The sequence below is a fragment of the Paroedura picta genome, chromosome 4 (assembly GCF_049243985.1).
Source record: "Paroedura picta isolate Pp20150507F chromosome 4, Ppicta_v3.0, whole genome shotgun sequence".
Taxonomy (NCBI): domain Eukaryota; kingdom Metazoa; phylum Chordata; class Lepidosauria; order Squamata; family Gekkonidae; genus Paroedura; species Paroedura picta.
In genome coordinates, this window is record NC_135372.1 from 62,751,252 (window position 1) to 62,767,500 (window position 16,249).

At 42.4% G+C, this 16,249-nt stretch overlaps 1 protein-coding gene across 2 annotated transcripts in view; it reads left to right on the forward strand.

Annotated features, from left to right (window-relative positions):
• ZNHIT6 (zinc finger HIT-type containing 6) overlaps nt 1–16,249 on the forward strand; it is a 44,294-nt gene that overhangs the window by 4,568 nt on the left and 23,477 nt on the right. For both annotated transcript variants that reach the window (XM_077333130.1, XM_077333128.1), the window contains exons 2-5: nt 824–889; nt 980–1,086; nt 1,517–1,602; nt 8,179–8,282. In XM_077333130.1, the coding sequence (XP_077189245.1) occupies nt 824–889; nt 980–1,086; nt 1,517–1,602; nt 8,179–8,282 (363 nt within the window). The remainder of the gene's footprint in view (nt 1–823; nt 890–979; nt 1,087–1,516; nt 1,603–8,178; nt 8,283–16,249) is intronic.

Here is a 16,249-nt window from a genome sequence, read left to right on the forward strand (position 1 = left end):
GGACCCACATGGAGGCTGCCATCCCTGGACCTCTGCGGGGTACAATGCCATCGAGTCCCCCTCTAAAGCAGCCACTTTCTCCTGGGAAACTGAGTTCTGTGGTGTGAAAAGTGTGAGGATCCTCAGTTACCCAGAAAAGCAAACTCTTGATTTGAAGCAAAAGATTTCATTTATTAAGAAAACACTCAGCAAGGCATTGTCAAAACTAAGGCAAAAGGTACAGGTCTCTACGTATAACTCTGACCCTGCTCCCATGGAAATCCAGAGAAAGCAAGAGAACATCAGCTAGTCAAAATAAGGGGAGGAGATGAATCAGGTAGGGGTGTGCTGAGGTCTGGATATGCCTTGTAGAATGATAGTACTAACAGTTGCCCCTACTACAACTAAAAGATTCATATTTCAATGCTGAAAAGATAAAAACTGGCTTCTGGTAAATCTATGGATTGGGGGCTGTAGAATTTTATATCAATATTTGAATACCATGGCATATAGATAGCAATTGCACATATACTTATTTTTAGATATTTGGAAACTGCTTGTAGAAACTTACATGTAGCCCCACCACCACTGATATTTTTTCTTTACTTTCCCCCCTGTATTCTTTTGTTTTTGTTTTTAAAAAATTAAGTAAAAATAAAAAAGAACAGCATTTAAAAGAATTTCAGTTGGCTATGTTGGGCGGGGGGAGGACCCCAGTCTGCTGACTCAATCCCAGTTTTAGCTAAGAAGTATATCCATCGTTTTTAAAAACAATTTCTCAAAATACCCTTTAATACACCCATGCTATTAAAGTGTAATTTGTCTTGTAATTTTTGTATTTAAGGTGTGAAGTATGTAACACGGAAGAAGCGAAGTATCGGTGTCCTCGCTGTATGAAATATTCCTGCAGGTACATAAAATTGACAGGAACATGTTCTTGCTTTTTTCCCTTATGTGCAGCAAGTTGGGTGACAGTACATTTTCTCTCTTTGCTTTTCAGTTTGATTTGTGTGAAACAACATAAAACTACATACAACTGTAATGGAGTCAGAGAAAAAACAGCATTTGTTTCTATAAACCAATTCAGTGACTTAAATCTTCTAAGCGGTAATGGTGTTTCTGAACATTTCTCTCTGTTTGCAGATCGAGCGTGCTATCAAATAGATAGGTGGGAGTGAGGAGTCAGTGAACCACATTTATGCCATGTTCTGTTAATGTTGCGTTCTTTTAAACCTGAGTAGACAGAATATTAACACTCTTGTGTCAAGAATAGACACTGTCAACAGTGCATGTTATTCAAGAAATGCTTAGCTGTGACAGATTGGGGAGGAGCAGTGGAAGAATAGGGGATTTCTCTTCATCTGTCTTGAAAATTTCTAGCCATTTTACATGTCTGACTTTATGTTAAGTGTATCAATCTAATGCACAAAAATTAGTTGCTAGAACAATGCTGCATCTTCACATGCAACAGTTACAGGTGACTCATGTCTCCTTGCCTGTGGCTGTATTTCTGAATCTGTTTCCTTGCTGATTTCAGATTATCGGTTTCTGGAAGATGTGGGAAGAATGGCTGACTGTGCTGCTCGGGATGTTGCTTCACATAGACCAAGAACAAATAAATTTGTAAGTTCCTGTCTTGTTTGTAATGCAAAAGAGAACATTTAAACGTGTGTTGTGGGGGTTTTGTTAATATTAAATTGGAAACAAATGACGTGGAGAAAGCCAGAAGTACCAGTCACAAGGGGAACCTGGTAACTTTCAAAATATGTTGAAATGTGCTTGAAAATGTTAACTTCATCTGAAATATGTTTTATAAGATTATAGTGCAAAATAACTTCAAGAAGCGAGCTGTGTTACACATAAACATGTGTATTGTTGAAAGGAGGAAAGCTGCTGTGAGAAGGGATGTGATTGGGGAAATGGATTTGTGCCCTCTTCCACCTGCCATTTCTCTACTCAGCCTCTGAGATGCAGCTTTTCTCTTTTCCTTCTAAAAAGATGCCAGTGTGGTAGCTAGGCTATGTGCAGTAGTGCAGAATATACAGCTAGCCCCTAATTTATCTAAAAGTGTTCAACATAGCCAGTCTTTTCTGCCCACATTTTCCTTAGCCGTTTGATTGTTAAGCATCTGAGCTGTTGTAAATTATATTATGCGATGTGATTTATGGGAATGTGTAGTGATGGGTGGGCTTTCTTATATCTTTATTGCTGCTTACCATGTGCTCTTGCTGTCTTACTAATCCAGTTTATGGGCACATCATTGATGAACTCATTGTCTGGATACAGTGATGCATGGTAACATAGGAAAGACAATAGAAAATCAAAACAAAACATTAAAAATAAAGCAGAACCACTGGGATTATCTACTTGGTTCCAGTTTAAAAGTAACAAAAGCAAATACTATTTTATTAAACTTTTGAACTTTATTCCTATTCCCACTGTTGATATCCTTTGTTACAAATTGACTAGTTTCAACCAGAAGAAGAGTTTGTTTTTATACCCTACTTTTCACAACCTTCCCTTCCTCTCCCCACAGCAGTCACCCTGTGAGATAGAGGTGGGGGCTGACCGAGCTCTGACATGACTGCTCTCTGAGAACAATTACTATCAGGACTGTGGCTAATGCAAGGTCACCTATCTGGCTGCATGTAGAGCAGTGGTCCCCAACCTTTTTATCACCGGGGACCGGTCAATGCTTGACAAATTTTACTGAGGCCCGGGGGAGGGTAGTCTTTTGCCAAGGGACGTCGCTGCTGTCGCCTGAGCCCCTGTTCCACTTGCTTTCCTGCCGGCACCCGACTTCCCGCCACCCACTGGGGGGCGCTGCCAGCAGCAGCTACGCAGTGCCACGCCGAGGGGGAGCCCCAGCCATGGCAGCCGCCGGAGAGCATCAAAGGTGAGCCGACGGCAGAGTAGCAGGGCAGCCCCCGAGGCAGCAGCCAGGGAGGAGGACAAGGAGGAGCCACAGACTGGTACCGACTTATCCACGGACAGGCACCGGTCCCCAGACCGGGGGTTGGGAACTACTGATGTAGAGGATCAGGGGATCAAGACCAGCTCTTCAGACTACAAGCTGCTGCTTTTAACTACTACACCAGTCAGGCATCCTCTTTTCCCTCTCAGCTCTATAGCTGCCAACTCTCAAATGCTGTTTTAACTGCTGTTTTCCAGCTGTCTCTCCCCAACACTCCATCAGCTCTCACTGGTCACTTCTAGGGAGAGGCAGTGTGGGACCACAGAAAAATAGACTCAGTAAACTCTAATAAGAGTTAGCCACAGTTTTTTAGAGACAAGAAGAGCCTGGCAAACGCCATTACTGGGAAGTGAGAAAGTCCATGTGCAAGATAACAAAAAGGGCACTACCTTGTAGGTTGCTAGAGACCCCATCATGGCCTTCAAGGATGAAATGTTATTCTCCAGGAATATGTGGGGGGGAGTCGGGGGGGATTCTAGTGCCCTGTAGCAATATCTCCTTGTGGGGAAAGTGTTCCAGCTCTGATGGACTTGGACAGAACATGAGGGCCAATGATAATTTGTATGCTGTAAGAAATGAGAAATGAAACTTACAAAAAGTCTGAGTTAGCTTTTCTAAATTGAAGATCTTTGGCTTGAGATCTTCCTGTCCTGTGCAGAACATATGTTTATCTTTTGATCTATCTGGGGCTTTTGCCTGTTTATTTGGCTTTTTGTGTTTTTATCAGATTTGAGTTTTTTATTTCACAAAAGAGTTAAATCTTATCAGTAGGACCTAGCCTGTTCATCACAGTTTCCAGGTAGTAAAATTGTTTGATGATAGAATATCATCTGGCTATTTTGCCTGCAGCCAGCTCCTACAGGTTCATTCTTACACCCCAGCTCCTCGGTTCAGATGACAGCAGGAATGCCCCCCAAAAGCAGAGGATGTTCCTAAATACTTGCCCTGATTACACTTAAAACCTTGGGAACGTGCTAGCTGGGGAGCATGCTAGCTTTTCACTTCCCACCCGCCTCTCTCTCTGTCAAGGGCTCCACTGTCAGGAACCCCAGCCACATCATCTTCAGCATTGGCCAGCCATGATTTACAAAACTGAGAGCACTTAGTCTGCAGTGACAATGGCAGGTTTTTGCGTTCACCTAAGTCCTGCTATCAGGAAACAGGTGGCCTATGCCCCTGACTCTCTAGCTCAGTTGTGTGGAAGAAAGGCACTTCCTTGCTTTCCATACATGCAGAAAGAGCCTGTATTCTGCCCGCAGCTTTCACACAAGCAGATCATTTCGATTGTTTCAGTTCTTCAGTAACCAGGGCACCAGAGCGTTGGTGGTCTGTGAAATGCCTTGTTAGGCAGTCTATAGTTCTAAAATAGACAAATGATGTTATTGCCTTTTTGCCTCCATGTAGATAGTTCTAGGCTTTTGAGATAACACACTATGGGCAATGTCATGTTAGTGCCATTAGGAAGATAATAAAACTACTTACAGAACAGCTGTCATAAGGTTTCTAAGCACTATTTAAAAATATTCTCCAGATGCGGTTATGAAGAATGTAAGCATTAATCTGCATTATTAGAAGGAATAAAAGTAAGAGGAGTGCATTCTTTAAGGGTGATCATCTAGTTTAATCAGTTTATTCTGTTTGCTTCATGCACATCTTAAATTTTCTGAATTGGATCAGGAAGCTACATTTTCACAGTCATAAAGAAGTGCAGGAACAATATAAATGGAAGTCTTACTTTACTCATGTAAAAGGAATGCACCATGTTTCCATCCTGTCAAAAGTTACTTTAAATAACTTCATTTGATAGCCTAGTCATTAACAGGGGCCTGTGGATTGCAAGAGGATCAGTACACAAACCTCCTTGTTCTTCCATGCACATTTTTGCATGGAGCACAGTGGCACTGGATTTATTATAGAACAAAGAGATTGCAAGGAAGATTTTGGATATTATTGTATATAGCTATGAATACAACTGCATACAGCACACAGCAAGTCCTGGGGTCTTGCAGAAGGAGTCTTTTAGTGCCATGGAAGTGTGTCTTACTTTGCCCCCTGTAGTTAACATAGCCATTGACTTGTACACAGGTGCAGACATATGCGCACACTCATACATGCACACACAGAAATGGGATATGCACATTTGTAAGCAACACAGGGAAAAGCAAATCCCTGTCCCAAAATGTTTTTGCCCATACAGTGGGAGGCAGTCACTGACCAGAAGTTGTCTTCAGATTGCTTCAGTTGGATGGAAATAGCAAGGTATGAAAAGTGGTTCAGGAGTGAGTTGGTCAAATATCTGCTTTTCAAATCCACTAGGATCTCATATATAGAATCATAGAATCATAGAGTTGGAAGGGGCCATACAGGCCATCTAGTCCAACCCCCTGCTCAACGCAGGATCAGCCCAAAGCATCCTAAAGCATCCAAGAAAAGTGTGTATCCAGCCTTTGCTTGAAGATTGCCAGTGAGGGGGAGTTCACCACCTCCTTAGGCATTGCTGAACTACTCTGACTGTGAAAGTTTTTTTCCTGATATCTAGCCTGTATCGTTGTACTTGAAGTTTAAACCCATTACTGCGTGTCCTCCTCTGCAGCCAACAGAAACAGCATCCTGCCCTCCTCCAAGTGACAACCTTTCAAATACTTAAAGAGGGCTATCATGTCCCCTCTCAACCTCCTTTTCTCCAGGCTGAACATTCCCAAGTCCCTCAACCTATCTTCATAGGGCTTGGTCCCTTGGCCCCAGATCATCTTCGTCGCTCTCCTCTGTACCCTTTCAATTTTATCGACGTCCTTCTTGAAGTGAGGCCTCCAGAACTGCACACAGTATTCCAGGTGTGGTCTGACCAGTGCCGTATACAATGGGACTATGACATCTTGTGATTTTGATGTGATGCCCCTGTTGATACAGCCCAAAATGGCATTTGCCTTTTTTACCGCTGCATCACACTGCCTGCTCATGTTTAGTTTACAATCCACAAGTACCCCAAGGTCTCGTTCACACACAGTGCTACCTAGAAGCGTATCCCTCATCCAGTAGGCTTGCGGCCTGGGAAGTTTTTTACTGCGGGGGGGGGGGGCGGGGAGAGGGAGCCGCGGCCCGGCGCCATGGCCTTCTTGGGGACCACTGCTCTAACCAATGCCCTATCCACCTGACTATCTGAAAATCCAGATTGCAGTCCTTCAACTTATCCATCAGAACATCATGGGGAACCTTGTCAAAAGCTTTACTAAAATCCAAGTAATCAACCGAATTTCCATGATCCAGCAAACCTGTTACTTGGTCAAAAAAGGAAACCAGGTTGGTCTGGCAAGACCTGTTGGAGACAAATCCATGCTTACTTCCTTGGATCACCAAATTGTCCTCCAGATGTTTGCAGATCGCTCCATTTAATATCTGCTCCATTATGTTGCCCACAACAGAGGTCAGACTCACTGGTCCGTAGTTTCCTGGGTCATCCTTCCTCCCTTTTTTGAAGATCGGAATAACGTTTGCTCTCTTCCAGTCCTCCGGGACATCTCCAGTCCTTAAAGAGGTCCCGAAGATGATGGACAAGGGCTGTGCAAGTTCTCTGGAAAGTTCTTTGAGCACTCTCGGGTGCATTTCATCCGGACCAGGGGATTTGAACTCATCCAGTGCAGCTAAATGCCTCTCAACAACCTCTCTATCCATGTTAACCTGCCACCCAGACACTATCCTTTGGCTACTGCCATCTCTAGATGTGCCTAAACCCTTTGACCTGTGGGAAAAAACAGATGTAAAATAGGCACTAAGCCTTTCTGCTTTCTCTGCATCTTCCGTTAGAGTTTGTCCATCCGCACCCAACAGTGGGCCTATTGCCTCCTTTATTTTACGTTTGTTCCTCACATAACTGAAAAATCTTTTCATGTTAAATGGGCTTCCCTGGCCAATCTTGGCTCGCTTTCAACTTTGGCCTTTCTGATGATTGATCTACAGTGCCTAGTAACCTGTAGGTACTCTTCTTTAGAGCTCTGTCCTTCCCTCCATTTCCTGAACATTTTCCTTTTCTTTCTTAGTTCCTCTTGAAGTTCTCTGTTCATTCAAATAGGCTTCTTGGAGCTCCTGCAGTGTTTTCGTCTTTCTGGGATAGTCATTGATTGAGCATGCAATAGCTCCTGTTTGAGTAGCGCCCACCCTTCACATGCTCCCTTCCCTTCCAGCATTCTCGTCCATGGTATGACACTCATCATGTCTCTGAGTTTATTAAAGTTTGCCCTACGAAAATCCAACATCCGCTTCTGGCTACAAGCTTCCTTGGCTCCCCATCTCAAAAGGAATTCTATGAGGACATGGTCACTTCCCCCTAGGGTCCCCACCTCCTTCACCTCATCCACCAACTCTTGCTTGTTGTTCAGTATTAAGTCCAGTATGGCTGAACCTCTTATATAAAACAATTATTTTAGGAATTGCTACGTGTATTATTTATACTGCTTTTTTAGTATACATTTCAGAAGCACCTAACTCTAAATATTAAGAATCTTAAAGTGTAATTCTAAGGCTGGCTACACTATTAATTAGGTTGTGTACGGCTGTAAATTGTGGGGTGTTTTTTGTTTGTTTGTTTTTTGCTTTTTTACTTCATTTGTACCTCACTTTCCTCTGCAGTGGGGACCCGGAGAAGCTTCCTGCACAGCATTTTATATTCATAACAATTCTGCAAGGCTGGCTAAGTTGAAAGTGTGTGACTAGCCTGAGGTCAGGGGTTATAAGATGTGGTCTGTTCATACAGTTGCTATTACATCAGTGCATTACTTTGCTCAGCTTTTTGATTTGTGACCTCATGTGATATTTCTGAGCATGCCCTGATAGACCCTATTTTCCCACAATGGAATTTTCTCCTGGACATCAAACCAACTTTGTGGAATTGTTCCTTGCTTTGAGAAGTAGTTTGGCAGAAGAGCAACCTTTCATAAACATTTTGGCCTGTTTGTTCAAGGCTGAAGACAGCAAAAATAACTTACAGGAACTGTAAATAATTTAGAGGAGAGGGGTGGTATACAAGATGCTGTCAAACCTTGCTTTCCAAACGTATAAATTCCATATAGGAAGAGCACAGCATGCACTATATTCCCTTGCACTTTTTTGGGAATGGTACTGCATGCCTCATTCTGTTTTTATCCCCTCACTCTCAGCTCATGGCTTGGCCTTTCAAGCAATTAGGGGGGAAATGCCATGTTTTGAAACTCTTTTACTATTGCTATCAGGTGAACTTTTTGAGAAACCGAGCCCGGAGATACAACATACACCTGAAAACTTTACCATTTGGATTCACGAAGAGACGAGAGAATTCTACGTTCTTTAATAATAAGTAAGTTACTACTTAATTTTCTTTTGGGGTCAGGGCAATTTAAGCAACCTTCTTCATTCGGATTATAGTCCTCCAGCTGAGTATTGTGAACTATCAGGAGCTCAGTTCCCTTCCTGGTTTTTCTATCGGTGTGGCTACAAAAAACAGAGTTTCCAGTGCCGGAAAGAATACAGCACATGCATGCATGCTGTTTGGTGGCTCAAACATGGTACAGGCCTATACTAAATATGTCCTGATAAATTAAGGACCACAATCCCATATGGGTGCATCTAGCACTGTGCTGGTTTGTAGCTTCAAGAGGCTTTTGGGGGGTTGTTTATTTATGATGAAGAGCCTCTTGTGGCGCAGAGTGGTAAGGCAGATGTCTGAAAGCTCTGCCCATGAGGCTGGGAGTTCAATTCCAGCAGCCGGCTCAAGATTGAATCAGCCTTCCATCCTTCCGAGGTCGGTAAAATGAGTACCCAGCTTGCTGGGGGGTAAACGGTAATGACTGGGGAAGGCACTGGCAAACCACCCCGTATTGAGTCTGCCATGAAAACGCTAGAGGGCGTCACCCCAAGGGTCAGACATGACTCGGTGCTTGCACAGGGGATACTTTTACCTTTACCTTATTTATGACTCCATTTCTTTTTCTTTCTTTCCCTTACTGCTCAAATAATTTACCATAAAACATGTTAATTATCAATGGTAATTATATCTCCTATATGGGAATCATATCTGTCCTCCCCTCCTGTTTCCAATTGCCACTTTTAGTCCCGTTGCTGAGTTGTTGATGTTTGGACCTCTGGTTGGTGATTGGTCCTTAGCATGACCGATAGACGCAACCTGTGGTTCTTTCCTCTGCTATCGGCAATGGCTGGTGTTAAAGGTTACACAATACTGCTGCTTGGACTGTATGTAAACACACTTCGTGAAAATTTAGGTTTTGACAATATATGAACTACAATCTAGTTGACTTTGTCTCCTCCAAGAAGCTTCACTAGTTTTGACTTATATTTTGCTGCTTGAAATGACATTTTTCCCCCTTCATAATGTTGTTTTCTAATTGCTGTAAGCCCCATTTGGGAGTCTTGTGGGGGGTGCCAAATATTAGGGCAAAATACTGTTTCTGGCAAATCCTTTCACTCCTCAGTAAAAACTAGCTTGTGTGTATTATAATAAATTATTGCTGTTGGCTTGTGGATTTTTCATTTATTAATCAGAATTTTGTTTATTTATTATTTATTTTATTTATTTATTTATTTATCATACTTCTATACCGCCCTCCCCGGAGGCTCAGGGCGGTTTACATTATAACAGAGAACCATACATGAAACAGTCTGTAGAACATGTACATCGATAACCAACAATTGCAACCAAACACAACACAGTATAACAGTAAACAATCGTAATACAAACAGGTCCAGGGCTTGTTGATGGGATTCTGAGCGGGGTGGCTTATTGATTGAATTCTGGGGGGGGGTGGAGGGGGAGCAGGGGCCCTTGGTTGCTGTAGATTACGTCTGGTCTCTGCCAAATGCCTGGTGGAGGAGCTCCTTTTTGCAGGCCCTGCAGAACTGTTTAAGCTCTGTCAGGGCCCTGATCTCTTCTGGGAGCTCGTTCCACCAGGTAGGGGCCAGAACAGAGAATGCTCTGGCCCTGGTCGAGACCAGACGGACTTCTTTAGGGCCAGGGATCCTTAGCTGATTGGAGGCAGTAGAGCATAGAGCTCTTTTGGGGGCATAGGCGGGAAGGCGGTCCCTCAGGTACACTGGGCCCTGACCGCGTATGGCCTTGAAGGTAATTACCAGAACCTTTAGTCTGATCCGGAATTCAACTGGTAACCACAAGAGGGTATATATTTATATACCACCCTCCCTTGTGGATCAGGGTGGTTTACATTGAAACCTTAATACTGTAGTACAATTATAACATTTTGATTTGAATATATAACTTTCTAATGGTAAGAACAAATAAGAAGAGCAAGAACTCATAGCACAATGTAGTGTGGTCATCTTGATATTGCCCATCCAGTTTGACATTCAACAATGATTTTTGTTCTTTTGTGAGTGGTGAGTTCATTTGCCTCAACCGAAAGCCTGGTGGAATAGCTCCATTTTGCAGGCCCTACAGAATTCTTTTAGCTCTGGCAGAGTATTGATGGCATCTGGGAGCTCATTCTACCAGGTGGGGGCTAGGACAGAAAGCCTTGGCTCTGGTCAAGGTCAGATGAGCTTCCCTGGGGCCAGAGATCACCAGTTTGTTGATGGTAACACACTACATAGTCTCTCTACATGCTCTCTCTGGAGAGCATAGGTACTCAGGGCTGAGACCATAAATGGCCTTGAAGGTGATTACCAGAACCTTAACCCTGACCTGGTCATCAGCTGGTAGCCAGTGCAACTGAGTGTGGGCCAGGTTTGGGCCCTCCAAGGTGTTCCTTTAAGAACCCTGGTTGCTGCACTCTGCACCAGCTGGAGTTTCTGGATAATGGCATGCCTGTTTAGAGCAAGTTGCAAGAAACCAGCCTAGAGGTGACCATCACTTGGATCACTGTGGCTACATGTTCTGGGGCTAGGTAGGGAGCTAGTAGCTTGGTTTGACACAGGTGGGAGAATGCTAGCTGAGCTACTCTCATGATCTGTTCCTCTATGGCGAGGGAGGCGTCAAAGATCGTGCTTAAATCTTTGGCTAAGTGCGTGAGTGATAGTTACACCCCATCCAGGTAGGACAGTTGTGCTTCCTCACCTGGACCTTTCCTACTAAACCACAGGACCTCCATCTTTGAAACTAAACTTTGAAACTAAACTAAACTGGGAGGGGTAGCAAATACAACAGCAGACAGAATCAGAATACCGGATAATCTTGATAAGTTCGAGAAGTGGTCTAAGATGAATAAAATTAAATTCAATAGGGACAAATGTAAAGTTCTGCATTTAGGTAGGAAAAAACAGCTACACCAATATAGGATGGGGGAGACTTTTCTTGGCAGTAGCATGTGCGAAAAGGATCTAGGAGTCTTAGTAGACCACACATTGAACATGAGTCAACACTGTAACTCGGTGGCTAAACAGGCAAATGGAATTTTGGGCTGTATCAGAGTATCGTATCCAGATCACGGGAGGTGATAGTACTGCTTTACTCTGCTCTGGTTCAGCCTCACTTGGAGTACTGTGTTCAGTTTTGGGCACCACAGTTGAACAGGGATGTAGATAACCTGGAGTGTGTTCAGAGGAGGGCAACAAAGATGGTGAGGGGTTTGGAGACTAAGTTATATGGGTAGAGGGGGCAAGTGGTTGGCCTTGTCAAAGTCAGTATCCTGTCCACTTAGCAGAGTCGTCTGAAGCCGTCTAGTGTATCCTTCAGAAGCAGCCAAAGGGCCTCCTGTTCCTTTTCGGCGTCTAAAGTTGGTGTAAGGTCTTGCAGAATGTCAAGACCTCATCTATGAATAACCCACACATTCGTTTTCAAATGGAAGTATAAACATACTTTCATCCTTGTATTAAAGCCAAAAGGAAGTTAAATAAAAAGAGAATTAAATATTTGAATTTCTTTAATCAGGCTTCATTTTGTGATCCTGTAGTACAGGGGTCCCCAAGCTTTTGGCACATGGGGGCTGCATTTGCAGGGCCACTGCCTAAAGAGAGTCACATCTTAAACCAAAATGTAACTTGCTTTGATGGATGGAACCTTTAGAGATGTTCTGTATCCAAAACACTTTGTAAACTTTCCCCCCCAAAAATACCAGGCCTTTTACTGTCCTTTTCCCACCTATTTTTGCAAAAGGAAACCTGACATCTTCTGAACCCATTCACACAGCGACTTTACCTTCCTTATATACATACATACATACATACATACATACATACATACATACATACATACATACATACATACATACATACATACATACATACATACATACATAGCTTCAAGATGGCAGTTCGTGGAGAGGGAGAGTTAAAAAGCTGGATGAGCAGCAGTGGGTGGTGCCTCTTAGAGGCAGGAAGAACAGTATAGGTCTCAGGAAAAATGCCCTGAGGGTGATAGCAGCAGACAAGCAGGTTGAAGGGCTGGACAGAAAGAGGTCGGGGGCCACATGTGGCCCACAGGCCTCAGGTTGAGACCCCTGCTACAGTATATCATCTTCCCTCTCTGACTGTAGTAAAGACAGTTTAATACACCAAGTACCTTTAATTAGAAATCAAAAAGAAATGTGACATTCCAGCTGCACACCAGTAGATGTCTCTCTTGCAACAGATTAGAAAATCCGTACATTTGCAAGTGTATTAATTTGCATTTGCAAGTATATTAATTTATCTAACTAAAACTGCTGTCATAGCTTTTTTGTCAAACAGCCAAGAAGTAGTCTGTAGAGAAATATAAAATAATATTTGAACTTCAGAAATGCATTTTCAGATGGAGGCAAATTGAAAGGGGGGGGATTTCTGTCCTTCTTAAACTAATATTAGTCCCCTGTTCCTAACAGTGAGGATTGAATAGCTGTTAGGACCTGTAGGTAATTTGAAACAGTTTGATTCAAGTACAAAAGACAGCTAGCCAGTTGGTAATCTGCTACTTGTAAATACTTGGTAAAAACAAAATGGTTACAAGTGTACCATTAGTAAGCTGTGCCTGGTAAATGGGGTCAGCCTGAGAGAATGTGAAGGTTAGGTTTCTACAGGAGGTGAACCCTCAGGTGCCTTCAAACCATGATGCTGGCATCTAGGACTGGGAAATGTTTTAAAATGATGGGTTATATTAGTTCCTAGCCTTTTCTTTTTCTTTTGTCTAGAATCAAACAGCAGGCTCTTAAATCTTCAGTATATACATTTTATACCGTTTTGGTTGGTATCTTATCTGCCAAAAACATGTAGTTAGACTCAAGCTGTGCAGCCTGCAAGGATGATTGCCCATCGTTTGTACAGTCTCCTGCAGTCAGCAGGATGCAGAGGAAGTGCTATCTTCTCCAATGTGGAAAATCTGTATCCCCACATGGTGCAGGCTAAATAATACAAACGTGAAGCAATCAAAGGGGGGGGACATATGCATAAAGAACATGTAATAGAAAAATACATTATTCAGTCCAGCTTACAGTGTTTCACACTCTGGCTCCAATACATATTGAGTTTACTGTGATTTAGATGAACAGTGGAATAAATTTTAGTCTTTCCATATTGTTTACTCAGGCCTGTTAAAATACTGCTCTGCTATTGGGAATCCTGCTCAAATCAAGGCAGAAGTATTACATTTGAAACTGTGTTTTGTATCTGGTTGAAGATACTTAAAATTGCTTTATTTTCAGTTAGTCACCGTGAAAGCATCCTTTATTTTCCTTGCAACTTTAAATTCTGTGCTTGTGTGTTTGAGCAGTACACTGCATGTGGTAAGTTCATTCTCCTGCTGCTCTGCACCCTCCTAGTAAAAGGCCCAATGTGTATTAATAAAAGGCACTTCAGTCAGCTTCTCGGTAAATTGTCTTGTTTTGCAGCTTACAGTGATTAAGAAAGAATTGGATTTGCAGCAGTGTTAACACACCTTTCTTGCTTATATCAAATCTCAGTGGAGTAATTGCAGGAGCTTAGCTAGGTTTCAGGAGAGATGGGCCCCTTCTGGTTCCCTATGTTGTTAGAACTTCAGCTATACCATACTAATGATTCTGTTATGGTATATCATAAAAACCTCTGCATTCATTTACTTTAATGAGATTTTAGGGGTTTCACAGGAGACGATAATCACTTAATTAGGCTGGATCAGGGTTGTTTACAGGGGCTTAGAAAAAATATAGAACACTGTAGGGACCTAGTTTACTGAAAAGTGAATTAAGGAAGGTTGTAAATCAATTCTTTGTGTTTCAAAGATGACTGCTGCTTCATCATTGCCTAATTCTACCTCTAGCTCCTCTTTCCATTTTATGAGGGAAGGCCAGACTACGTGTGAAAAGAGCAACAGGAATTTGTAAGCATGCATTTGAACCAGTCTGGAATTTCAAGTCTCTCTCAAAAACTCTGGTACTTATCAGAGTTAAGGAATAGAAACAGAGAACCCACAAGGAGTTGCGGTGATCATACTTCATATACCACCCAGAGCCGTATGGATGGGCAGTATAAAAATGTAAATCTAACTAAATAAATAAAAATTTCCCTTTGTAACCTTTTCACCACACAATTTCTTCTTTCCTTTTTACAGCCCCCATGTCCTCTCCCCTTTCTGTACTTCTTTCTCTCATTCCCATTCACCTTTTTAAATCCCCCCCAACTTTATTTATTCATTAACACTTTTCAGATTGTTCTGTCAACCTGGGGCTTTTCTCAAGTTTGTGGAAAGATCCATCTTATATATTCATCACCCCAATCTCCAAATTCATGTTTCCACAAATCAGGCCTGTGAAAGGCCTTTTCTTCCCACTGAAGAGACCCACCCAGCCTCTTATGAATTTGGGAAACTAGGTTTGTTTTAAACTGTAAAGCTTCCCATTAAGTTAGGAAAGCAAGTGTAAAGTCTTTGGAGTCATTGCCATGAGGTAAGCTTTATGGCGAGCAAGTAAAACACAGATCACTGAGGCAGGTGTTGTCTGTGAATAAGAAAGGAGGCTTATTTATTTACAGGATGGTTTTAAAGAGGTCTCCAAATAGTCAAAGGAGAAAATGAGCTCAGAGGCACATAAATTTAAACTGTAGAAACATTCTAATCTGGAAAAGATCTATTAATAGGGAGTCAGCTGGAAACAACGGTAACAATAGATGCTGTGATTGGCTAAAGATGCTGTTTTAATTGTTTTAAATATGTTATTAACTGTTCATCATTATATACTCATCATACAATGTACTCTGCCCTGAGTCTGTCTGTCTATCTATCTGATTTCTGTGCCGCCCTTCCATATGGCTCAGGGTGGTTTATATACAACAATATGGGGGGTTACATGGAACAATTTAAAATATAACATAAACAAATACAACAACAATCTAAATAACAAAATTTCAGCTATCTTAAATAATAATTTAATAGGAACAGGACCTTAGCTAAGGCCCTTAGGTCAGACTGGTTCAGGCCATGGAGGGGATGCCTGAGGGGGACCTGTGGTCAGTCTCAGGCAAATGCTTGGTGGAGGAGCTCCCTTTTGCAGGCTCTGCGGAATTGTGGGAGTTCAGATAGGGCCCTGATCTCTTCAGGGGGCTCATTCCACCAGGTGGGGGCCAGGACAGACAATGCCCTGGCCCTTGTTGAGGACTGACATGGTTCTTTGGGGCCAGGGATCCGCAGCCGTTGGAGGTGGTGGAGTGTAAAGCTCTTTGAGGAGTATAGGCGGAGAGACGTTACGCTGGGCCCAGACCGCGTATGGTGTTGAAGGTAAGAACCAAAAGCTTAAGCTTAATCTGGAATTCAATTGGGAGACAGTTGAGTTGTTGAATTATAGGCCAGATGTGAGATCTCCATGGTGTATTGGTGAGAATCCTGGCTGCTGCACTCTGCACCAATTGCAGTTTCTGGATAAAGGATAAGGGTAGGCCTGTGTAGAGTGAGTGAATCATGTCTATATATTTTTTCCTAAATTTAGTCCAAGTGAAATTATTATTGGTTTCATATGAACATTAATTTTCAAGATTTTTCGTACATACATATGAATCTGAGGCCAAATATTTTTAGCCTTAGAGCAAGTCCACCACATACGATAAAACATCACTGGGATTTATTTACACCTCCAATACTGATTTGACATATTTTTATACATTTTACACAGACATATTTTTATACATTTTACACATTTTTTGGTGTCACTTTATAAAAATTCTCTTTCAAATTGGCACACATTGTAAATTTAATCCCCTTATTCCACATTCTTTCCCATTGATCTATTTGAACATTGTAACCAACATTTCTCGGTGCGAACTGAAATGGACTCCGGGGAATGGTAGAGGACAGGAAGGCCTGGAGGATCATTGTCCTTGGGGTCGCAATGGGTCGGACACGACTTCGCACCTAACAAC